The sequence below is a fragment of the Manacus candei genome, unplaced genomic scaffold (genome assembly GCF_025592945.1).
Source record: "Manacus candei isolate 608988 ecotype Guabito, Panama unplaced genomic scaffold, ASM2559294v1 h1tg000082l, whole genome shotgun sequence".
Taxonomy (NCBI): Eukaryota; Metazoa; Chordata; class Aves; order Passeriformes; family Pipridae; genus Manacus; species Manacus candei.
In genome coordinates this window covers 4,737,669-4,762,928 of record NW_026138130.1, presented here as the reverse complement: position 1 = coordinate 4,762,928, position 25,260 = coordinate 4,737,669, and the positions used below count along the sequence as shown (strand labels likewise).

Sequence of the window (25,260 nt, the reverse complement as noted above, 5' to 3'; positions counted from 1 at the left end):
ACCACTGTCTGTTTTGGGATGGCTATGGCTATTCTCATTTCTCATGAGGAGTTTTAAAACAAAACACTCCTGGGGGTTTCTAAATCTGTGGAATACAAATTTTTGTATTTGATAAAGTTTTCACGCAGTCAAAATACCATTTCCTGCTCAGTTTTAAGGGAGATATTTCTAAGAACAACTATCACAAAACAGAAGGAAAGGTGAGCCTTAGCAAGAAAACCTCCTCAGGGATACATGGATTCATTACAGGCAGCACGAGGGGGTTCAGATGAGAACAGAAGACAGGTTTCCTGACAGCTGGCAGAGCCAGAGAGCTGCACACCAGGACTCTCACAGGGTGTCAGGGGATGCCAGGCCAGAGCTGCTCTCACCTTCTGGAATATGCACTGCCACTGCTGGAAAAACACCACTGCTCATGGCCTGAGGGACTGGTACAGAAATACCTGTTCCACTCAGGTATCCCTGTGAGTCTCAGGCGAAAAACCCACAAGAACTTGGGACTTAACTCTGCAACATGCTTACCAAGGCAAGCTCCAATACAGGGTGATTCAGCCCCTGCATCAGAAAGAAAAATTATCTTTGCCTTTTGAGAGAGATGGAGTCCAACCAATCTAAGAATGTGAATCAAGTGAAGTGAGCAGCAGAGCCTGCATCCTCCTTTAGACATGGCTGGAAAAGGAAATTGTGACACTTAGCCACAACCTATAACCCACCTCTTTCTCTGCCCAAAAAAGGTCTGACAGCAATTTTTAAAGCTGCACAGTGTCCATGTCTTTGGAACTTTGTAAATAAATGCTCCCCACCTTTGAGCTCTGTTCTGCTTGACAACCTGCAGGCCTTGGCCTTGAATCCCTGGCTGTTTTGCAATACTTGCAATAGCTTTGTTCTCCCAGATACAGTCACAAAGTTCTCTCATGTACCTTGCAAAAGGTACAAAGCCCATCAAATATCTGGCAAAAGCCAAAGAGAGAAAGATATTTAAATCCCAGTGCTCTATGACACTTTAAAGGTGAAATTTAAAGGTTGCATTCTGCAAAGACACTCTCAAATTCAAAGACTACAGATTTATAAATACTCTACAGTGTTATACATTCTTGCAGTACTTCTCAGTCCAGATTTCATCTAGGCCACATCTGATAACATCATCTCCTGTGACTGTGCAAACCCTCCAGAACACATTTGTTGTCACCTGTCCCAAAATTCAGGACATCCAGTCAAGAGTCACATCCCTTAGCCTATCTTTGCTGATCTCCCTGCTGTTAGCCTGTAAATACTGTTGCCACAGATTTTCTTATCATCAATAATCTATTGTGTTCAGTGCATGTTCATTATTTACTGTACCTTTAGCTCAGATATCCTGCCTCTGAGTTTTTATTACCTGGGCAAAGTTAACACAGCAGCTCACTGCATAGTCCTACCAATATAACACATCAAAGAAAGCAGGTATCACATGCACAATCCCATGTCTTCCCTCCCTCTGTCCCAGTCCTGTGGAGCCTCCCATCTCTCCCACCCAACCCCAAATAAGGATTCTCTTCCTTGCTCAGAGCACACAGGCTGGCCGGTTCAAACGCTCCAAGCAGTGTTTGAACTTTGCAGATACATGAACACTCTGACACAGCTGTCAGTGCCACACCACTGAAGGGACAACACAGCCTGCAGGGCTTATTTTCCCACCAGGACCACTTCCAGTGTGTTCCACACACAGAAGCACCTGGAGGAGAAACTGCCTGGCACTTCGAAACCCTGAAGTTCTGATCCAGTCTGGGCAAACGAGGTAACTTTGTAAAACAAGATGAAGAAAAAGAAATGAAAACTGGATCCTCTGCATGTTCTTGACTGAAAAATAAATCAATCAGCAGTAAAGCAGACAAGACCCAGGTTTTAGGGTCAGTGGAAAGGCTTCAGAGAAGCAGAGGAATAAGAGTGAGACCTTCTTGCAAGTGACTGACAGAAGTAACAACAACCCTCCCACCACAGGATTTCTGGGAAGTGTTCCTTGAAGGCTGTTGTGTGACACAGACTTCACATGTGGCATGGACTCCAAGCTTTCTGCAGCTCATGGCCCTGGAATTGCCTGTAAGGTTACACCATGGGCTTTTCTGACAGAATAAATTACTTACAAACAGGCAACCCATGAACTGCTACAGCTTGGTCAAAAAATGCTCTTGCCATTTAGATCAGACTCAGGAATCTCAGATCATTTTCTGGGTCACACACACCTCTTTTGGGACAAGAACTGTCTCTGGATGTCACTTTCTTAAGTTTTACTGCAATGGGGTGGTTTTGGCATAAATTATTTGGCATCTTCAACACAGAAACTGCAATAAATCCTAATAATATAAATTGTTCACACAGCATAACTCAGCAATTTCACCAGTTCTGTTGTTTCTCTAAATTGTTTTCTCTGAACCATTTAATACCCTCTCAATAAATACATACTAAATAAAATGTTGCAGAAAAAAAAAAAGAACCATTAATGTAATTGCTATCAACAGGCCTTTGTGATAATTACCAAAAGCAAAATACAGATTTCATAATATGATTAAAACTGCCCTTCTAACATTAGTGAATTCCAGGATGAAGGTGCTTCAGTAACCTGAACATTGCTAATATTATTATACACTATTCCTCCCTCTTCAACCTCATCCTTACCCCAGGGTACAACCTGAACCAAGCTGGGATGCAGTGCCAGGAACTGCTGTCTGCAGCCTCTCCCTTCTCCTCTTCATTTCACACAGATGCTGGGAAGTGCAACATGAGAAAGCAGCATCTGGTGGTTTAACCACAGCTGATGCTACTCTCAAAAATCTGGATTCTGCTCTTGCCCTTCCTGAGGTCTGTTGCAAAGTTCAGGAAGTCAACTGAGCCACACAGGTAGTCTCTAATTGCCTATTCCTCATTTCCCAGGAGCCTGGACTGCAGCCTCATTTGCAGAAGTCCTGGGCACTCCCAGCTGGAACACAGCTTGACTTGAGTTAAAGTGCAATCTGCAACCCAAGACACTGCAGGGGGAATGAAAAAACAAGCCACCCTCATCCAAAATACACCAAATGAAGCTCACAAAATTCAGTGGATACTTTTAGAAGTTTACCCTATTCTTCTGCTCCCCATCCACGAAACAGGGACAATACAGACTTTTCTTAAAGCAATGTTGTGAATATAAGAGTGATCCAGCCATTGGAGTGAAAACTCAAAGCACAACCAGGAGGAAAAAAATAACCTGTTTTTGGAGTAGGTCTAAGCTAACCTGAAATAAAGAAATCTCATCCATATGCTGAATAATGACAGTGAAATCAGACACTGAAATCAATCATTTAACACTCCAATAATTTTGCCTGTGCACCAAAAAAGCCTCAAGTGTGATAGAAAACACAGAGTGCAAGATAGTCAAAAGTATAAATATAGCATGGATCTTGCCTTTACTCATCTGAATGCTCAGTTTACCAACCCAAAACTGCTATTTTATGAAGGAGTTTTGAGTATGTGGGAGAGACTGTCTAGTTTTTGTGGCATGGGATTGTATATTTTTTTTTAGGAACAGCGAAACAACTCTGAAAATAACAAATCCCCTTAAGCATCTTGATCCCACCATCCCTCAGGACTTACCTGCAGAGCTAAAGCTCACCCATCCTCTGAACATCCCTCTACCAGTGAGCCAAGAGTGGCCAATGACAACAGCAGAACATAACAACTGTGGATAAACAGGGGGGTCTAACACATCTCACACCAAAGAGTTGTACAGCTCCCTGAGGACTGGAGAGAAACCAGGAAACTGGGAGATTCTGGGATGCAGTCCTGCCTGGAGGATGAGCACTAGGCTAGGCAGCTTTCCATTTACCTTCTGCAAAAATACCCCCAACAACCCTCCTGCTGGTCCATCTGCACCTCTGATGCCCTGCCTCAATCCCACCATCCTCTCCTACCAAGCCTCAGCACCTTCAGAGCTTTCTTCTCCCACCCTGAAAGCAGTACCAGAGCCCTCCTCCTTCCTTGGTTCCTGTGCTCTGTTTCTCTACCTCCAAACACCAGATTTCAGCTACTTTTCTTCCCCTTCCCATTCTCTCCCCCTGGACTCCCTGTCTCTGCCTCTCTGTTGGGGTCCTCATCCAAACTCTGCCCCCCATCCATCATCCCACTGCTCCAGTTGCTGTGTCCTGGCTGCCCCTTCATCAGATCTTCTTCCCTCCAGGCCCCATTCCCACTTTTGGGAACAGTGGGCCAGGCTCTCTGCTGCTCCTGATACCTGTGTTGAGAGTTGGGATAGATTCCAGGAGCACAGGGATTCAATCCCTGGGAAATACCACTGCACAAATGCACCTTTGGGAAAGGCAGATTAGAACCAAACCCATCTCTACTGACCACTGCAGATTTAGAACCTTGGGTCCCAATTTTAAGGGTGACAGGGCAAGATAATACTGTAATAAAATTCACCCCCCAATAAACTTCAAATCTAAGTAACAGGCAAATCACTTGGTTTATATTTTATGTAGGCAAAGCAACTTTTTTCTCTACTTGTAACTGGAAAAGGTTGAGAAATTTCTGCCCAGACAACTCATGCAATTTTTTTCTGTTCAGCACAGGAAAAAACATCCTTCAAGTGTGTTAGAATAGTAAGATGAGCAAGGCCATGCAGATCAAGGCAATCCCACCTGGAAGCCAAGAGCTTTGTCCAGCCCAATTCTGCCTCTTTCCAGAGGCACAGTGGAGTTCCCTGGAAAGAGCACTCACAGCACTGACCTCACAACACCATCATTTTTCCTGATGTCTGTTTTTTTCTCTTTACACAACATTTATCACATTAGTCACAGAACTGGTATCTTCACAAGATAAACCTCTCTCTTAACTCACAAATATTTTTCTGAGCAAGGATAATGACTTTGGTGGTTATTTTTGTTTCTTTCCACACTGAACTCTGATCCTGCCCCAGAAGCTCATTACATCAGAAAAGTCATCAGTATTTTATCTGATGCCTTTTCCTGATGCTGTCTCCAAAGCCCACACATTCAGCTTCCATCATTGCTCACCCCTGCAAACCCCCATTATCCAGAAGGATATCCCCTTGGAACAATTCAGGCAGTGGATGTTCCCAGTCTCCCTTGACAGGCAGTATCTGTCACTCCGAGCTGGAATGTGCAGGCTGCAGATGGCAGCTCCATCCACACAGTCAGTGGTCCCAGCACTGCTGGAGCCAACCTGACAAACCCTGATGCACCAAAAATAACTGAGGGTCTCCACAGAAACTCCTTTAATGCTCTGTGCTGTCATTAATTAACCCCCAGAAGGAATAAACTTGTACTCAAGTATCAGGCTGCACCATGCTCAGTATTTCACTTGTGCCTACTCCTCACATCTTCTGGAGAGCTACCTGTCCTCTCTTTGGGTTTGGTAACATTGTACTGATGACTTCACTGTTATTAAACTGTCCCTCATACTTCTGCTTGAAAATCATCGACAAAAACAGAGGAATCAATGACTTAATACAACCCTCAGCATCTTCTACTGCAACTTCACTTGCTTTGCTTAAATTCAGCCTAATTTTTCTGGTGTAGTAAAGAACCAAAGACTTGAATATAAGACTTGCTAACTTTATTAATGTCTGCTCAACCCAATAATCAAAACTAAGCATTATCTTCATTTCACCATTATACACAAAATTGTGCCACTACACTGCTATTTTTTTAAAAATGTAATTTTCTACCATCTGATTTTGTTTTATTTTAATTAAAATCATAAAATCAATAATTCTTATACTCATTTATCTGATTGCTCTCCACTTTCAGCAAGGCTCATTACTTCCATGTCTTTCAACCCCAGCATACTTATGTGTTGTTTCCTCAGTTCTATTGGGCTACAGTAGATCATTGCATGCCTTATTTCTTTGTTGTACAAAGTCTGTGGGTAAGTAATTTGCTGCCTCCTGTTCTCCCATCTCGAACTAACAACAAAATGGATGAAGTTAGAAGATATTTATTTCACACTTCCTGAGTTTTGGGGCAATTAACAATACATTATCTCTTAACACCAGAAAAGTATTTTAAATAAACACAGTCAAACTAAAGAAGTCCAAGAGTATTTAGATGGCTCTGCACCAGGCTTTGATAATACTCATGTCTCTCACTCCAGCAGAGAGAAACAATTCAACAGCAGCAGCAAGAAAGGGGAAGGGGCTGATGTCCCATGTGCAGGAGCAGCTCCTGGAGCAGCCAGGAAGGCAGTGCCCACAGCTGGCTCCTGTTTTCAGTCAGCCACCACAGACACAAAGCCCTCCTGCCTGCACCGAGGGGGTGCTGTAAGCTCAGCTGACAGATGCAGCCACTGATCCCTGCACTCAATGTCGGGTTACAGCCCTCACAGAATCACAGAACAGCCTGAGCTGGAGGGCACCCAGAAGGATCATGGAGTGCAACTCCTGGCCCTGCACAGACACCCCAACAGTCCCCCCCTGTCCCTCAGAGTGTTGTCCAAACACTCCCTGAGCTCTGGCAGCCTCGGGGCCGTGCCCACTGCCCTGGGGAGCCTGGGCACTGCCCAACCAGCCTCTGGGGAAGAACCTTTCCCTGAGATCCAACCTAAACCTCCCAGCTCAGCTTCAGGCCACTCCCTCAGGTCCCATCACTGGTCACAAAAGAGTGAAGAGATCGGTGCTTGCCCCTCCACAGCCCCTTGTGAGGATATTGAAGACTCCAATGAGGTCTGACCTCAATCTCCTCTTCTCCAGGTGAACAACCCAAGTGCCCTCTGCTGCTCCAACACAGCTTCCCCTCACGAGGAAACTCATGAGAGACTGAGTTGGGCACGTCCTTATCTGAGGGCTCATCACCCCATAGCATCCCTACCAGCTCACCTGCTCTCACCCCTGTACTTGGGTCACCTCACCAGAGAAGCTGCTTGGGAGGTGGTAATGGAGACACCATCCTGGAAGACTGATCTGACCATGGAGTAAGGAAAACTCAGATTAGTGGAGAGCATTGGAACACTTCCCACTGCTCTCCAGGCCTTTGAAATTGCATGGAAAATAACAACTGCATGTAAAAAGTACTTTGGCCAAAGAGCAGGAGGACTGGCTGAACACACCTCACAGCTCCTCCAAGTCTTCCACAGGAGCACTTGAACAAAACAACGAGGCAAACTTTGGTATATTCTGCTGAGTTTAAAAGCCTCATGTATCCAAATTTTTCTCCTCACACGTTCAGCAGGTTTTAAAATGTAATTATAATCCCGTGTGCACAGACAGGAAATGTCAGTGTTGAAGTAGGAACACACACCTCATGGGACAGTGTTAGCTGAGAGAAGCTTGGGTGACTGCAGGGCCAGAGGCACAGGGGCAGCACAGTCAGCAAAGGGCAGCAGCTCTGAGCCATCTGTGCTGGGACCACTCAGTCCTATACCCTTGATTTACAGAATGTGTGTAAGCCTGTGTACCTCCTGAAAATGGCAGTGCTTACTGACTTCTACTGCCACAGTCAGTAAGAAAACAAACACGAGTCCAAAACTAAACTCCTAATTCAAGCCAAACTCCAACAGACTTTTCAGGAAAAAGGCAGAAAGGAATGGAACATTTTTGTTTGAGTTACTCATCCTACAAGTTTGGGTTTGTTGTACATTTGCCGCTGCTAACAAGCCTCTAGTGGGCTACAGTTCCCAGTAATTAATGTTTATTTGTTCCTTTTTTTCTCAATAATACAAATTTTGGCTCCCATGTTCTCACACAAAGATATATACAAACATGAAAAAAGGGCAAACCAATGTATTTTATTTTGAGCTAACAAGCTCCAAGATTTCAGAAAACAAGAAACATGCACATAATATACCAGAGTTTACATTTCTATATAACTAGTAAAAATAAAACAAAATTAGGGGAAAAACCTAACTAATTAGGGAGTATAAGAACTGTACAAAAATAAAGCATAGTAGAGAGATAATACACTTCTACCTGGCCTCAGAAAAAGTTCAAATGCAAATTCTTATTTTATTTTTAAAGCAGTTTAATTTTTTTCTTCTCCAATGTATGACTTATTAAATGAAAAATTAGATACTGAAAACTCCAAATTTAGTCATTTGGCAAAAATTAACAGCAAATTTAATCACACTTCAGAAGTGCAGTTTCTATTTATTGAATACTAAGTGAATCTGAGAGAAGAAAAAGGGAAAAAATGCAGAGTGATGTCTCACAGATTACTTTCCCATCATATAATTTTTAATAATAAAATGGAAGTTTTGGGGTGGAAGCAAAAATTGACATTTACTGACATTTAGCAGTTAAAATGTAATCCTTCCAGAGAATGAATAGCAGAAAAAGGTGGGGGCGGAAGAGAAGGGAATCAACTTCTGCTCTGATTACACAGGAGAAAAAAAGTTAAAAATCGTGGAATAAACTGAATGAAAGCACAGAATCACGAGTGTTTGCAGATGAAGTTCTCCCAAGCATGGAGGAGGATGTCAGAGTTCCCAGGAATACCCATCCTGGGCTCCCTGGAAATACTCCCTACAGAGCAAACACTCAACTATGAACCACTAAGGGCAGCTGGTCAGAAGAGATCATTGCTCCTCATGTCTCAGGGGCACTAATTAGTGACCAATACACTCTGACACTCAGAATGTGCACAGGATTCTACTGATTTGTTTAGGAAAATGCTTTATAAATGTAAGTAACCCATTTTTTAAAAGCAAACAGGAAAAAAAAAGAGAAAGCCCTCAGGAGTTTTGAAGCAGCGACACCAAAGCTCTGTGTGGATGCAAACATGAGCCAAGGTTTCTGAATGACCATGAAGCAGAATGGGCACAGGAATCTAAAGATTGCCACTGTCCACAGGTAGGAGGCATTTTGATGAATAACTTGCAGATTTAGAGTACATGTGTTATGAAAGGGTAAATTGTTGTGATTGAAGTTAATTCACATTTTAAATAAAGTTTAAGTATTATTTGGAGGCTTGAACAGATCGCTTAGGACAACTCCATGCAGCCTGATTTCTCAGGAGGGTCACTGCATCAGAAAAGTCGTTCCTCCTTTGAACAGTTTCAAGTTTAATAGTTTAAATTGAGGGAGGTCTATTCTGGTGAGCTCTTTTATAAGGAAACCTGATGGACTTAGGAGCTTTGAAAGATATTGTTCTTCAGAGAAGGTGAGGAACCTTTGGGCAGTAAGAAGTGACATAAACCAGAACCTTAATTTATATTAATAATATATGAACAGCACTAATGTCAGCCAAAGAGCATTTAATGCTCCTGTGCACAAGAAGGAGGAATGATATGCAGTTGTCTCCTGGTAATCCCCTACACAGCAGGAAACCAAAGGAAGATGGGACACATTAACATTATTTGTTTTTAATATAAACCAGAGCAACGTTATTCATTTCAATATAAACCATCAGCCTCAGTGCTGTAGGTGGTACGTTGTGCACACCAGAAGTTGGTGACTAGCAGGAGTATTTAACAGCACCTTCCCCTACCAAGTCATTCTTATTTTAACTTGCAGGTCAGTAGGTCAAGTTTAAAAGGCAGAAATTACCATTTTGGTCTGAGGAGTCACAGCATCCTCAAGAAAAAGAGACAAGGAACATGTGGAACATGCACGACCTGTGTCAGAAAACAGCTGTCCAGCACATAACACAAAGTCCCAGCACACTGCAGGGCTCACCTGCTAGAGTTTAGAGGGTTTACACAAACAAAACCAGAGAGCACCAATCTACTCATGCTCGGATAGATGGCAAAGGTGACGTGAGAAAATCCACACTGAGCTTTCCCATTCCACTGTCAGAGGACTGGGACACACTGATTCCTCCCCTGCCTGCCCAGGCTCCCAGCTCAAACCATTCTCCTGCAGGACTGCCCTCCTGTGATGCTCCCTGCCTTGTAGGATGCAGGCAAACTCCTGCCTTAGTTTTAAAACTCAGCGGTCCCACGCAGATGCCAAAAATGAAGCCTGCCACAAATACCAAGAACTGTTTAATAATAAATTTCTATTGCTGTGTTGGATGTTTTATTGAACCAACACTTGTGAGAACTTTTTCCATATTTCCCCTGGGAAACTCGGCTTTTGTGCACAAACACACAACCCTGCAGTCATTCACCCTCCCTCACACCTCCACAACAGTGATTCAGACAGCAGGGAGGTGGGAAAGGCTCAGAATTAATTGCTCTTGTATAAAGTATTTTATCAATAATGTATATGGCTGTTTTCTCCTCTTCCCTACTGCAGCAAGAGGTCAGCTTTGGTAGATCTTGAGAGTCAAGTTCCATTTTTCAACAGTAACAGGCAAACAGGCCCAGCCCAGGCCAAGGCAGCCACACCTGCCACAGCAGAGCCATCCTGGCAAGCAGCGTTTTGGAATGCAAGTGGAAGGGAAAGTCACTCTCACACTCCTTCCAGCTTCAGGAGGCCTTTAATCACAGCATCTCAGCACCAGGAAAAAGTTATTACAGCGCTGAGAGACTGGAGGAAAATTCCACTTGATGCCAATTTAGCAGAACTGAGAGCATTTTTAAATTAATTGACCTTTCCCCATGTACCACCCTCACCTTGGCAGGCTGTGTCCCTGCACTCTGGGGCAATCTTGAGATGCAGCTTTTTAGGTTTCCAAACATAAAGAAAGTCAACTGAAAACCCACACAACTAAACATGATAAACCTGGAAAAGCACCTAAATCCAGTAGACAAGACAGCTATGGACGTATTTTGACCTTTTTCAAGTATGAGTTGTGTACCATGAACTCCAATGCAGAGCCAGATACTTGTTAAGAGAGTGACTGGAATAAAGAGTAAGAATACAACCAGCTACCAAAAGTGGTTTGTGATTCTATTCCAAGTTACAGATACAAAGCTTAGTTTTTAGAATTCATTGACAGACATCCAAAAATTGAATTAAAACCATATCTGCATTGGGGTGCATGATTTAATCATGTATTAGAGTCAGCTGAAAGCATTAACTATGCCTCTAACATTTCAGCTTCTTGTTTTAACTGTCTTTAGCAGTTGATTTTCACCATAATTCATATTAAAGGTGAAAATAAGCAGCAGAGTGTGCCTGGAAAGAAGTTTCAATTACATCACACTGTTTGCATTTCCATGGGCCAAGTCCCACAAAACGCCTTCCTGGCCTGCCCTTCATAAGAGGGAAAAGAAAAAGGGATCTAAATATGAACAGCTGTTGCGAAAAATCTGTTTCACTTTATGTTTACACCCCAGTTTAGACAAGAAGAACTTGCCCAGGAAGACACACCCTTAGGTGGAACTATTGTGCAAGGGATGGACATTACCCAGGGCTACAGCCACCTGCAGAGCTCCACCTGCCCCTCCTTAGACAGCAGGATATTCTACCCCTGCAACGGCAGAGCCCTCAACACAAGAGAAGCAATAAGATGCCTTCTGAAGCTCAAAAGGTTTCATTATTTATCCTGACAGTTTTGTAATTATCTGTTGTAACTACAGGATCTAGAAGATCACAGCCAAATCTGTACAGTATATAGAAAATACAGGGGGTTCTTCACCCCTGAAACGCTGTTTCATCTCAGGATCTTCACAGCATCAGCACCTCTCAGCTCCGGGGCAATGAATTTCACAGGTTAACTGTGGATCAGAAAATCCTTTTAAATAATGCACATTTCCAAGGTCAATAGGAGGAACACTTAGTTCCCACCCTAAGGGGGCGGGTGCCTCTGAAAACCCAGCCAGGCAGGTTTCGTTGGAGCCGGTTTCACGTTACCGGGCAAGGTGAAAGCACCGATCGTTTTTCGGGTCATCATTCACAGGCAGGCACTGGACATGGGGCAGAAAGAACAGTGCTCTGCTCCCCTTTATCTCAAACTTAACTGCTGCGGGGTCTGCATGTGTGCAAGGGCTATTCTGCCCACAGAAAAGCTCTTTAAAAACCAGAGGACAGAGTAGTGCCCTTAGAACAGAGAGGGGGCCTGAAAGAACAGGAAGCTTCTAAGCATCAAGGAACCATCAAGCCCCGTCACCCTCCCAAGTGTCAAATTTTGACTGTAAATTGATTGGAAAGGGAAGAGTAGGACAAAATGAAAGGCTTTTACTCTTCAGGAAGACAATGGGGACGTTGTGCTGTAGTGTGGCTGCAGCAAGGGCCGGTACCGTGGCATGGCAGCTGAGCCAGAAATGCAGCCCCGTCCCCTCCCTACCTTGGAGCTCTGACATCCTTGGTGCCGACAACTCGTTGCTGTGGCAACCAGACTGCTTTTGACAAAGCCACATTGACTAAAAGCAACACGTGGGAAAACGGAACAAGGCCCTGAGGGAAATTAATCCCCTACACGAAAAATAAATACATTTTTGCTTAAAAATTAAGCAAGAAAAGGATAGGATTTCTCACTGTTAGAACAACAGGCCAGGAGCACGCTGGGAGCTATGGCAGACAGTGCCAAATGCCAGGCCTTGTACACTGCAAATGGATTTTAAGGACACTTCATCCCTGAAATACACGGTAGATCCACTGCTAAGGAGTCCCCTGAAGAACACAGGTGTGCAAGGCAGCTGCTCCCTATCCAGCTTTTAACTGCTCTCCTCTGGATACAAAATGAAGCCCAACCCCACCCCACAGTACAACAGAAGCCAACTGCTGGTACCAATCACCACTCGGGAGCTTTCCCAAGGCCCAGGGCTGAGTCACACCTGGGCAGAACACCCCAGCCAAAACTCCACCACACCACAAAGCTCCGTGGCTGAGGAGCACCAGGCACTCCACACCCTGCCCTTCCCTGGGCAGCAGTTCACAAATGCTGCCCAAAAAAAACCAGAAACAAACTTTTTTCCTGATTTCTCCCCGTACAATGGGCTCAATAAATCTGTCCTTGGCCCTCGCTGACTCAAATCCCAGAAGCTGCCTTAGGGCCTGTTACTTGGAATGCCAATGTACTTAAGACAGTATTCCAGAAAAAAAAAAAATCCTGGGAAAAAGCCCATGGAGAAGAGCCAAGAGTTTAAAACTGGCAAGACTTAAGATCTGTGAACAGCACAATTTTAATAAGATGGGCTCCTTAGCCAGACCATCTGAAATTACTCATAAAGATGGCACACCCAGGGGGGTTTGTTTGGAGGCCTTGAAAGTAAATTCAGCAAGCAGAGTTTTCTGGAGGAAAAATTAATTTTACACAAATTTAATACTTGTTTTTTCTCTTAAAACAGGTCACAAAAGCTCCAGTGCAAAATGCCAGGTATCACAAAGATTCAGGAACTAGGAGGCCAGGCATGATTTACATGCTCAGCAAGACTTGTCTCCCCCTTCACTCCCGAGGTATTAAAATGCTGGAGCGTTACAGCTTAATCTCATTTACGGAGCTTTGAATCATCTTAAGTACTTAGGAAGTCTGTGTAAAATACCCCAATCTGTGCAGTTTATACCCCCTAATCCACACAGACCACACCAGCTTTCACTGGGGAGGACGGAAAGACCTTCTCACGGTTTTCCAATTAATTAAGCGGCTCCTCCACTCTCCAGCACCGGCCCCATCTCTGCCACTTCCCTTTCCATGGATGTCACCGTGTCTGCTGACACCACAACAGCCACACAGAGTCCCACCAGCTCCTCTAGACACCTCTGCAGGCAGCTGTGCTGCTGCCATCAGAACATCTCACTCCAGCCTGAAGTCTGGTGTTCTAAAGACACGTTTGGCCATGGAAAAACTCCCAAACAAGGAAATACGTGCACATCTTAGGAGAAACGGGAACTTTTAGAGGGTCAGGCAAACAGCAACCGCAAAAGCATTGAGGGAGGCAGAATGTGGCATGATATGTAAATATGTCAATGATTGTAACTCTTTTCACTGCATACAGTGAAGAGATTAAAACAGAACAGTCCTTACATGCAAGAGATTAATCTATTAACTCTCTTAAATTCACATTGGCTCTTGCTCCCAATGACAGTGACATCTTCCTTCCTTATGCTTCCCATGAATTTATCCCAGCAGGAACATAATCTCTGTTTTCTGTTGAAATCTAACTGGCACAAGCTACCACGAGAAGACATTTATTCTGAGATCTTACACAGGTGCTACCACATACAGGGAAAAATACAGTGAGGAAAACAAGATGTGTGTGAGCCGTGACATTCAGGCGTGTGCCTGATTCTCCCCAAATTATAAAAGATGGTATCAGGTTTTTCCAGCCTGGGCATCTCTCCACATAATATGACCATAAGTAAAGGAGGCTGAAGAAGGCTTGCCTTGTAAATTAACTCGAAAATTCTCCCAATTGCTCCTCTGCACTAAAGCTGATTTGCACAATCCAGTTACCTGTAACGAGACTCCCAGCCAGCACAAATCAGCGAGGTTCGACTGGAGTTAAATGGAATAGCAGGATTTAGACTGGAAAGGGAGGAGGGAGCAGCAAAGAGAAAGGTCTTCCAGCCTGAAGAGAGTGTCGAGCAATCAGTGGTGTCTGACCACACACAGACACACACACAGACACACACAGACACACACACAGACACACACACAGACACACACACACAGACACACACACACAGACACACACAGACACACACACACAGACACACACACACAGACACACACACACAGACACACACACACAGACACACACACACAGACACACACACACAGACACACACACACAGACACACACACACAGACACACACAGACACACACAGACACACACAGACACACACAGACACACAGACACACACAGACACACACACACACACACACAGACACACACACACACAGACACACACACACACACACATATGCTCTGCCTTCAGCAGCTCCCTGGCAGCTGAAATAAGACTCATTTATCTGTAACAGTTGCTCAGATCTTTGAACCTGGGAAGGAGGGGGACACCCTTGATCTTCCCGAGCTTTGCTGCTGCACAAGTCAGGGTGGAACTTGTGCCAGCTTGCTGATAGACTGGGGGAGAGCACAGAAGGTGCAAAGCAGCATCAAAATAGTTTTGCTTTTTCAAGATGACTTAGTGGCTTACAGCATTTGCCTTTCTGTTTGCACTTCTTAGGCTTAATGAACTGCCATTGAAACAAGTAAAAATTTGTTACATGTGCATTCATTATTTCAGACCAAGCCCTTCTTTCTATTTTTTAAATTATTTGCTGTATTTCAGATAAAGGGAAGACCAGTCAAGAATGTCAGATCTTCCAAGTAAACTGATAAAGTCCATTTTTTTTTTTAAATTAACTAGTCCAACTGACACTTTGGAAGGTGCCAGTCTGGCCCCAATAAATACAAAGTGCTCTAGTCTTGAATGACTCACTGGTTTAAAAACAATTCTTGTAGCAATAGAAACGACCCACTTTTTAATCGACTGGAAGTTATTTTAGGTATTTTATGCATATTTACGTAATAGTTACCAAAACTGGCACTGAAGGATAAAATTCAAGGACCAGTCTCATGCTATTCCATATTTTAGGCACTCCTCCACACCCAGGGCTGCCATTTAACTAGAACTCTTCTGAACTCATCTTCATTCTACTCTGTCTGTATCCAGCTTTGATCTCCAGCACACAGCTCCCTGACTTTATTACTCACACTAAGCCATGTTACTGACACTGAATTTACTGTAGCATGAGATAAACCAGGATAAACAGGTTGCAGGAAACATGGCAGGTAAGAGGGAACTACAAAATATTTCACTAGAAAGTGCTAATTTCCTCCAGAAACATGCAATCATTCCAGTAAAGGAAGAGCTCCTTCACCCTGCACAGAACCTGGCATTAAACTGGGTTCCCCAAATTCTCAACGCAGTTCAAAGCTTAGCACAACATTATTCTTCCTTATTCCAAAAATGTTGAAATGTTTCATCTCTAATCTGGCATAATTTTCTTCTTCTCTAAGACTGCAATGTATAGCATCTAAGAAGACTGTTAACATTTCCTGTTCTACAATCATCAGCCTAAAATAACCTTCACTTTCACTGTATGCATTGCCTTCCCCACTGCTGCACCATTTTCCTTCAGCATCATCTTATTTCAGGCAGCAAACAGGGTATTTTACAAGCACCAGTTTTTTAGATAACTTGCAAAACAGATATGTTGGACTGTAGAGTCTGCTGTCTGTGAGCAATCATGACCTGGCTTCAGGGTATCCTAACTGAAACCAGACTATCCTACTGTTAGCTTTTGTCATGTGGGATTATTTAATGTAATCAGAAACATTACAACTGAGTGAAAGGCAGAAACATAGCTCAAGACTGAACGAAACTGAGGCAGAATGCCTGTCTTTGCCCACAGCGACTCCCCTGTGGAAGGTAAAACAACATTCCCTATATAGTCCTTTGTAAGTCCCAAGAACCATTCCAGGAAGGGCTTGTTTGGCAAAATGTCTTTCTCCATTACCTGCCTTCCTTGGTTCTGAGAAGAACTTTATGCTAATAGTGTTACAGGGAACAGCAGAGCCTCCTACTCTACAATTATCATTTCTATCATTCACCAAACACTCTTTAAACCTAAAAGGCGAGGAGCGTGGTCAGTTTTGTGTTTGCTTTTTGCTGTATTTAACATTTGGGCTTTGCCTATTTGCCTTCAAATCAGCAGGTTACACACGTTTTCTGTTGGCACTTTGCAGCACAACACATTTTCCATGAGGCAGGTGATGGCTTAACTCCCTGTTTATTCTAGAGGATAAGGCCTGTGTGCACATGTGGCACGTGGGGACACGGGGCACTGGTGGACTTGGCAGTGCTGGGGTAACAGCTGCATTTAATGATCTTTAAGGCTTTTTCCAACCTAAACTATTCCATGAGGAGTCTCAGGTGACTGGAAGGCACCTGCAGCACACAGTGCTTAAGGGAGAAGCACTTTCCCATTGCTATCCTGTCATCCAGGAGTTATTCACACCACAAGTACCCATGCACTCATAACCAATGTACTTTGCTTTCCTGAAGTTCCAAGGGTCTTTGTTTCCCTGCTATGCCTGACTTGTCCTTCTTTTTCTCCTGGAAAGAAGCACCATCTGTTTATTGAAGATGAACGGTATGGCAATGGTAACACTGTTTTACATCCTGAAACATCCCCCAAATTCCTGAAGCTGCAGATGCAGAGAAGTCCCAATACCCCATGAAAGGCTCTCTAGCTCTCTATTCCTCATCCCAGCTCTGAGCCCTTTCTACCACATTTCACAAAAACCCAAGTAGATCATCAAATGCACTGAAAAACTATTTTAACACCACTTAGCAGGAATTTGTGCCAAAAAAGAAAAAGAAGTGAGGGAGAAGGAAAGAAAGAACAAGGAACTGTAGGTTGGTGGGGCTTTTTTAATGGAAGGCAAGTCCCAGGAGTTCACATTTATCCTCACAGGTAGTCAGCTATTTTGGTCTCCTCCTCTCCCTAAAAACAGTGAGGAGTGCAAAAACCAGCAGAGAACACTCAGGGCTGATGTCACTGTTAAAGAAGTGGAGGTTAAATTTTAGCCCCAAAAGGTAGAGTGAACAGAAGGGGGCAGGCTGGCAAAGAGGAGATAAAAATAGAGGAGTGACTAGACTTCACTTGACTGCTATTTCTGGATGAGCTGTGGAAAGAGATCTGAGCAGGTTTTCTATTTGTAAGGGAGACAGAGACCAAAACACAGTTGCTTTCTAGAAGGCCACAGTCCCGCACAGCAGTTTTGTTTATGCTTCTACTTTTCTAAATCCCTGTGTTCTCATTATTTGGAAACAGTGCTGTTCAGCCAAAATGTCATTATGTGTCTAAGTGAGTAACCAGATGAGATTTTTTGGAGCAGGGCAGCAATGTGTGTGGCATTTCAATTTGACAGAGACAAAGCTGACAGCACATTGTAAAACTGGGTAGCAAATCACAATGCCAAGCAGAGTAAACCAGCCACACAGTACTTTAGGAAAATTACCGAAGCCCTGCAGTATCTCTGAGAGGATGTCTTGTGTTTTTCCACTCTAAAATGATTAGGGAAATTCTAACTAGCTGCAATTATGGACATGGACTAACGACGACAACAGGGACCTCCCAATTACAGGATGTGGTGCTTGACTGACACAGGGCTCTGGGGATGAATATTTTTGCCTGCCTGAGCCCTTTCCTCTTGAGTACCTCTGTTAAAATTCCTTCCATTGAGTAATTTCTGTCCAGATCCTGGCTGTGCTGGCTCTGTTCCCATTTAAAAGAAAACCTGCAGGCAGGAAGCAGTGCCATCTGCCCAGTCAGGAGCTGCCTTAATGGGCAAGTTTGGTGTGAAGGGGAAGAGCCTATAACACTTCAGCAGCAGGAGCCATGTTCAGCCCTTCCCAGGAGCAGGGTACTGTGAGCACACTCACACCTGTGTATATTTGAGGACAGACACTTCAGATCTCAATGGATAATGCACAAGCAACCTCTGGAAAAAAAAATCCACCCAGCATCTCTTATTTTTCTGTTCAACTTGCAATTCCATCTCTCCATTTCTCTTTACCTGTCGTACCAGGTGGGTTTGTTCAGTGACAGCTTCACCAGCCTCCACTTTCTATTCCTGTACATGAATGATAACCCCACCATCACACCCCAGAAGAATGAGCAGTGGCAAGGGCCTGCTGTCCCTGCACAGAGAATTCTGCTCTGAAGCTGTTTCTGAACAGTTTTTTTCTCCAAGTTTCTTGTCCCTTTTCCAGAACTGCTTTGACTGGATGAGACTGCCCTGAGTCTCATCTGGAGCAAGTCTGGGACTTGTGTGACTGAGTCCAGGTTTCACAAGAAACAATGGAAAAACTTCCTCTGAATATTTTCATCCTCCAGGGCTAGGAAAAGATGTTCTTTGTCAATTAACCAAGCAGTTTTTATGCCTCCTTGTTGGGTAATCTTCTCATTAGACCATCTTTGGACAGAACAGCAGATCCTCTCTGGGTTGCAGTTTTACTTAATTGCATGTTTACCTTTTTATTCAGCACTTAAACCCATAATGATGAGAAATACACACATGCAAGCAGCAAACCATTATCTGCCATTTAAAATCCCTACAGAGCTCATAAACATCTTAATATTTCTGTCACAGTTCTGTCCCTTCCAGAAGAAAAGTGCACACATTGCACAGCTGGGCAGGAGAGAGGATGACAAACACTATACAGGGTCATTTCAGTGATGCATTAGTCACTAGTGCCATGTAATGACTGGGGAAGGGGAGGTGGTACTTTGGTCCTTAATATGTTTTAGAAGTTCTGAAAAGAAATCAGCCAACTCAATCAGTGCTAAAAAGGAACAGGTATTAGAGACTCCACCACAGGTTCCTCTCCCCATCAAGCAGAAGACATTCTATCAGGGCACAGCAATTTCAACTCTCCCTCTCCTCACGTCTGAGGGCTGAAGTAAAAGAATATTTTACAGATGCTAGTATCCATAGGAATATATTTCCTATTTGATTCAAGAGCTACGAAGTTTGCTCTGGAACATATTTGTTGCCACGGGATTGTGCCCTGGAAGGGCAACTTCTGTTTTAAAATGCTTCCAGCCCTTATGACTGCAAACCCTTTGAAGTATGAATGATCTCTAATCAGCAATAAAGCTGCTGAACTCTTCAGAAACAGCAGATCAGCTTCAGGATTAACTATTATCCTTCATCACAGTATGCTAAGTATAGAAATTAATGTTGATAGCACTGCAGAAGGATCTGATTAATGGATCACCTCAGAGGTGCACAGTATTCCAGTATTCCATGTTTGTCAAAACCTCCAGTTTCCCCATGATAAACTTCAGTGAGTCAGCTACGTGAAGCCAATACAAAGGAGTGTGATAAAGTACATGAGAGTGTTGGAAACATGGGAATTAATCCACGTGTTATTGTATTATAAGCTTTTCTAGTTCCTCTGTTACAAATCTTTTTGATACCCAAAGCTACCAGACATTTCCAGCCTGTTCTATCGACGTGCAAAGGCTTTGTTGGAGACAGGACTTCTCTTGGAAAAGACCCTTTCCAGACCCTGGCAGACCTTCCAGTTCACCACTGGTAGATCTGTCCTGCTCCCAGCACACGTGGAGTGTGAGTTTTAAACAAAGGAAGGATGCCTGAAAGCCTCCTAGACATCCCAGCCAACCAGATTAACACCAGCAAGGCATCTGAAACATCCTTAAGTAATTCCCATGGCAATTACTTCAGCTGGTACGAGTCTTCTCATACTGAACCATCCAGGTTCTCATTTAGGCCGCTTTTTCCCTAATGATGTGGTTTAAAAGCATCAGGGAAATCTTCAAGTTTAAAAGCTGCAGAACAAAAGGCAAGCAAGCTTTATGTTCTCTAATGAATGGTTATTGCTCCATTTATTTAAGTGGTACTTATCACCATAAATATCTGCTAAACTCATTTGCCATACTGGTGTAATCAGTGCTTTCCCAGGAAATATCCTCCCGTAAATGGATTGCAAAAATAAAATAGGAGAATAAATAAACAGCTAGAAATGCCCCTTAAGAAAAGTCTTCAAAGGGAGGAAAGACTGAAGATCAATGAACATTTAAATATTTCTCAGTTAAGGCCTATTCATTGCACAAGATCCAAAATAGTTTCCTTCATGAGTATTGCATAACATATTCATTCAAAATCTAGCAAGTTTTCTCCCAGAACATACCAAGACACTGCTCTCTCCCCCGCTTTTTTGTCTTTTAAGTAGGAACACGAGAATGTCACAGCTGATAAGATTATTCTGGAAACTCACACAGAATATTCTGGAAAAGACTCAAGTTTGGACTACAGTGTTGCAATAGCAAGTCTCCACATATTCAGATTCTACACCCACCACTCTTTGTGAAGCAACAGAACAAGCGGCTTTTACAAGACTCTGGGAGTGAACTCTGGCCTCCACACTATAAATAAGGAAAAAAAGACAAAATGCACATACCTTCAAAGCACATTTCTGGCCTGTCTGCTTGTTGAAACACTCCAGTACTTTGCCATTGATTCCTAACCCCAGCACGCGTTTGGAGAGTTTGTAGTCATCCGTGACCGCATGTTTTTTAATCTCTAGTTTGACATGGGCCGGTCCCCCGGGCAAGGACTTCACGCTGCTCTTGCTCTCCACGTGACTCTCTGGCTGGGATTCCTGTTCACCTTCACTTTGCTCCATATCAGGGAAGAGTCTGGGATGACAGAGATACCCCACAGGGACTCTGTCGGGTATCCTCAGCAGAGTCCCTCCTCTCAAGCGATCAAACAGTCCATTTGCTCGCCATTTAGTCCTGAGTAAAAATGTAACCAAGTGTTAGTAACTGAGGTCAACTCACGTTCTCCCACCTCACCACTTTTCTCTTTTCTTTTTTTAACAAGATGACCAGGTGCTAGACCAAGAGTGGAGGCTCACCTCAGGAAAGCACACTTTGGCATCAGTCTGCACTTATAAATCACTGCTTTTACTGCAACCAAAACTGAGCAACTGCTGAGCCTTGGGCTAAAATGTTAGCTAAGCTCTGTACAACAGAACGGAGCTTAAGCTCATAAATCTGCATCAACAACTTGTTGTCTCAATGTTTTATGTAGAAATCCCCACAATGGTCCCCTGCTTTACCCTGACACTCCCAAATTACGCAAGAGAACCACGATCACCTGAATCAAACCCCAGAGCGGCACTGCCTGGGCAGGCACCGAACCCTGGGACAGCGCTTCGACTGCCTGGGCCCACAGAGCGAGGGGCAGGCGGCCCACGGCTGAGGGGCCACCAAACCACCCAAAAGCTGGGGTTGCAATGGTGCTGCTCCCACAGCCGTGCTGGGCCCCCGAGGGGGAGCCCCCGGGCGGGTGCCGGGGCCGGGAGCCCCCTTAACACTGAGCCACGAGCAGCGGGGCCGCTCCCGCAGCCCCCTCACCGAGGGGGGAGAGCCCTGAGGCGAAGCGAGGAGAGCGGGGCGGGGGGTGACGGCGGCGGGGACCCGAGCGGGGGGAGCTCCGCCACGGGGGACGATTTACCTGCTGTGGCGGCGCGGCCCCAGCCGAGGCTTCCCGGAGCGGCGCGGGGAAGGCGGGCTCTGCCTGGGCCCGCCCCGCCGCCCCGGCCAGGTGCGCGCCGCCTTCCCGCCCGAGCCGCGGGCGGCGGCACCGGCCCGGACCGAGCCCCCGGGGCCGCCCCGAGCTCCCCGGTTCACCCCGGCCGGGCCGGGCCCGCGGAGCCTGAGCGGGGAGCGGGAGCTGCCTCATGCGCGGCTGCGGGTTCCCCGCGGGGGTGCGGAGCAGCTCCCGCCGTGATTTTAAGGTGATTTTAATCACGGTATTAATGTATTGGGGTGAACGGCCCTGCCGGAGGGGGAGGAGGGCGGGCTGGAGCCGGGCGGCTCCGGGTTGGTGTCGCAGCGCGCCCGCGCGGTGGCACCGCCGGCCCTGCCCCGATGGATCCTTTGGGAAGGGGAAGGATCGCCGCGTTCGCTCCAAACCCTGCTTCAAACGGGCTGAGACGCGATCCCGGGCAATCATCCTTCAGCCGAAAGGGTTCTATCACTAAATGCTCCCACTAAACTCCACGCGGTCAGTATTTCTTGGCACTTTGGGGGACACAGTCAGGACATTTAAAAGTGGTGGTTCCCACAGCAACTGTCGCTCATCGCCGGTGCACGGCGTGTGGTTACAGGGATGTGAAACGCTGAGGTTTTTTTCCCCTACATGTGAAGATGAGTCACGCATTGAAATGGAGCTGCGTTCGTATCACTGGAAGGAACTTAAAAGTTCACATGCTTTACAAGTTAAAAATACATTTGTCATTTTACGTAACATAATGGCATCTGGAGTTCTAGCGGTAAGGAAAATAATTAAAAGGGCTAATGAGCCCTTTCTCCAAGGAATAAAAAGTAGTTCAACTTAGCAGGATGCGGATCCGCAGTACCTCACCATGTGATGTGATGCTACCGCTATTCCGCCTCAGGTTTCCCTTCCAGGCTTTCTGCAGTTCAGCTGCTGGAGGGCCTGGTCCCCTGATTCAGTTCACCTATTCTGGGCTAATCAAATCCCTGAGGAAAACAGCTATTTCCAACCTTTTCTTTTCAGGTTTGGCTTCCAGCCTTCTTAGGCTTCGCATCACCTCCCACTGTGGCAGTCTCAGAGATGGATCCATAACTGAGCTCCCAGGTTGCAAACCTTCAATAACACTGTTCTGCAGTCAGCAGCTTGCTCTGCTTTTCCTTCCCATGGCTCCTGCCTGTATTTTCTGTTCTATTAGTCCTGGATGGTAATTTCCTTCTCTTTGCAACAGGTAACTACATTTCTCTCCCCATTGCACAGTTGCAGGGGGTCAGGCCCTTCAGAAAACTTCTAAATCTCTCCGCTCTCTCCTGCATTTTATAATTTGAGAAATAAATTCACTCACACCAATCTCCCAGCCCCAATTTTGATCTTTCCATGTAACTCTGACCCTGAAGCCTATGGCTCCCCAAAGCAAGCGGGAATTACAATGGCTGGCACATTGAAGCTGGCAGAAGGCGATTTATGGCCCTATTCTGGGAAATATTAAACACTGCAAAAATTCCAAGCAGATGTCTACTTGAAGGGTTGCTATTTTTTACAGAGTGTGTCAGAAGTAAGGAATTTCATTAAGAAATTGTGACTCTTTCGAACTATTACAAGAATAAGCTTTGTGTGGAAAGAAAGGAGGAAAGATGAGGGAATGAGACAGGATGTGTGAAGTTAGTTGGTTCTACACGTCTGTCACCAACAGTTCCCTGCTGAGGAAAATTAAACTGGGAGGATACAAAACACATTATTCAAGTCACTGGGTATCTTACTGGGATGGAAAGCTTATTTGGGTTCACCCCTTGATATTGTCTATATCTGCCCTTAGCAAAGTTCACTGTTTTACGAGCAACCAGTACTAAGTTTAAACAGGGCAAACACCTTAAAACCCAGTGTGAATCATGGTTAGTAAGGCCTGAGACCAACCCTCTGCTAATTTCATCCACCATAAACTCCAAAAAAGGCTTTTCCAGCTGCAGCCCAAGTATCAAAGAGCCTCACTGTAGACAAGGATGACCACAAAGCCAAAACCAGCTCTGCTGTAGTGACCTGTGTGGTGTCTCAGGTACTGTACCTGCATACCTGTGCTGGGTACCCCCTCTGAAGGAAAATCCCAACCTTTGCAATCCCTGTGTGGTTTTTACAGAGCTGAGAACATTCATCTGTACAATATTCTTCTCTTAAGCTGCTTAAGGTTTTATAATTTCTCTGACAAGCTCCAGGGAAGCACAAGCCTGCTGGATCCGGGCACATCCCGAGATAACACCCAGCACCTCTGGCATCCCAGGGGTGAGCAAGCACAGTGTGGTCACCTTGGCTGCAGTTCTCCCCTGTCTGGCTCCAGGAGGATTTCCCACAATGTCTGTTTTCAAATGCCAGTTTTAAATCTCCCTGGGAATTACTCTCTGGATCCTGCAGCTTCTCTTTGTGCTCATGGCAGGTGGAGCTGCATTAGCCCCCTCTGGAGATGCTGGAGGAGGACACACTGACAGGCCCACTGCAGCTCACTGAGCCAGGGGACATTTTTCATTCAAACAGACGTTTTTATTTATTTATTTATTGATGTTTGCTTTCTGAAGCTACAAAAAAAACCAAACCGGTACTATCACAGCTAAGAGCCCACTACAGCAAAAGTTCTTTCATCTTCACAAAAATCCCTAAGACTGTAAATTAAACATTAATCCTATTTTTACCAGAAGTCCCCAACAGCAACAACACAAAACAACTTAATTTCAGGAGAGAATTTGGTAGCTCAGCTATGCCAGGCTTGTCCTAAAATAAAAAATAGCTTATAGGAGAAAACAATAAGGTCCTGCTCTTGCAATAAGCTTTGAGGCAGCAGCTCCTTTTCTCTAACCAGTGGCTTAACCTAGAAAAGCTTTATATTTTAGCCAGCATGCAGTTTGGATACGCTGTCCCTGATTTTTTCATGTCTTGAATACCACAGATACCTGCTTTACAGATGGACAGCACTACTGTTTAAACACAGGAGGTTAATTTTGGCTATTCCACTGGGTATTTTCACTGCCTGTTTGCCATGCTGTAGCAATTTAATAACTGGGATCAAAGACATTTCAGACTTTCAAATGTCTCATTTCTTAACAAAAATGAAATGATTGAGTTTGCTCTCATCGGAGAGCTAGGAAAGCTGATGTCATCAAATGTGTCTGAGGGATAGCATATTTTGAGGAGTTATACTTACCTGAATGCTACAGGTATCTGTTTAGTTATATACAAAAGTGATTTTCATGGAGGTCAGCCCTTTGGTAGCAACATCTCATGGAAATCCCATCAGCTATAATAAAGAAATTATCACCACCAGCTGAAAACTCGTGACTTGTTTTTTTCTGAAACATTGCTTCCTCTTGGGTAACAGC

General features: G+C 44.6%; 1 protein-coding gene across 6 annotated transcripts in view; it reads right to left on the bottom strand.

Annotated features, from left to right (window-relative positions):
- MAPKAPK3 (MAPK activated protein kinase 3) overlaps positions 1–25,260 on the bottom strand; it is a 123,112-nt gene that overhangs the window by 26,121 nt on the left and 71,731 nt on the right. For 5 of the 6 annotated variants that reach the window (XM_051811445.1, XM_051811448.1, XM_051811446.1 and 2 more), the window contains one exon: positions 20,793–21,129. In XM_051811445.1, the coding sequence (XP_051667405.1) occupies positions 20,793–21,129 (337 nt within the window). Of the gene's footprint in view, positions 1–20,792; positions 21,130–21,853; positions 21,925–25,260 lie in introns of those variants that run through there. The other variant, XM_051811449.1, reaches the window with a different exon arrangement.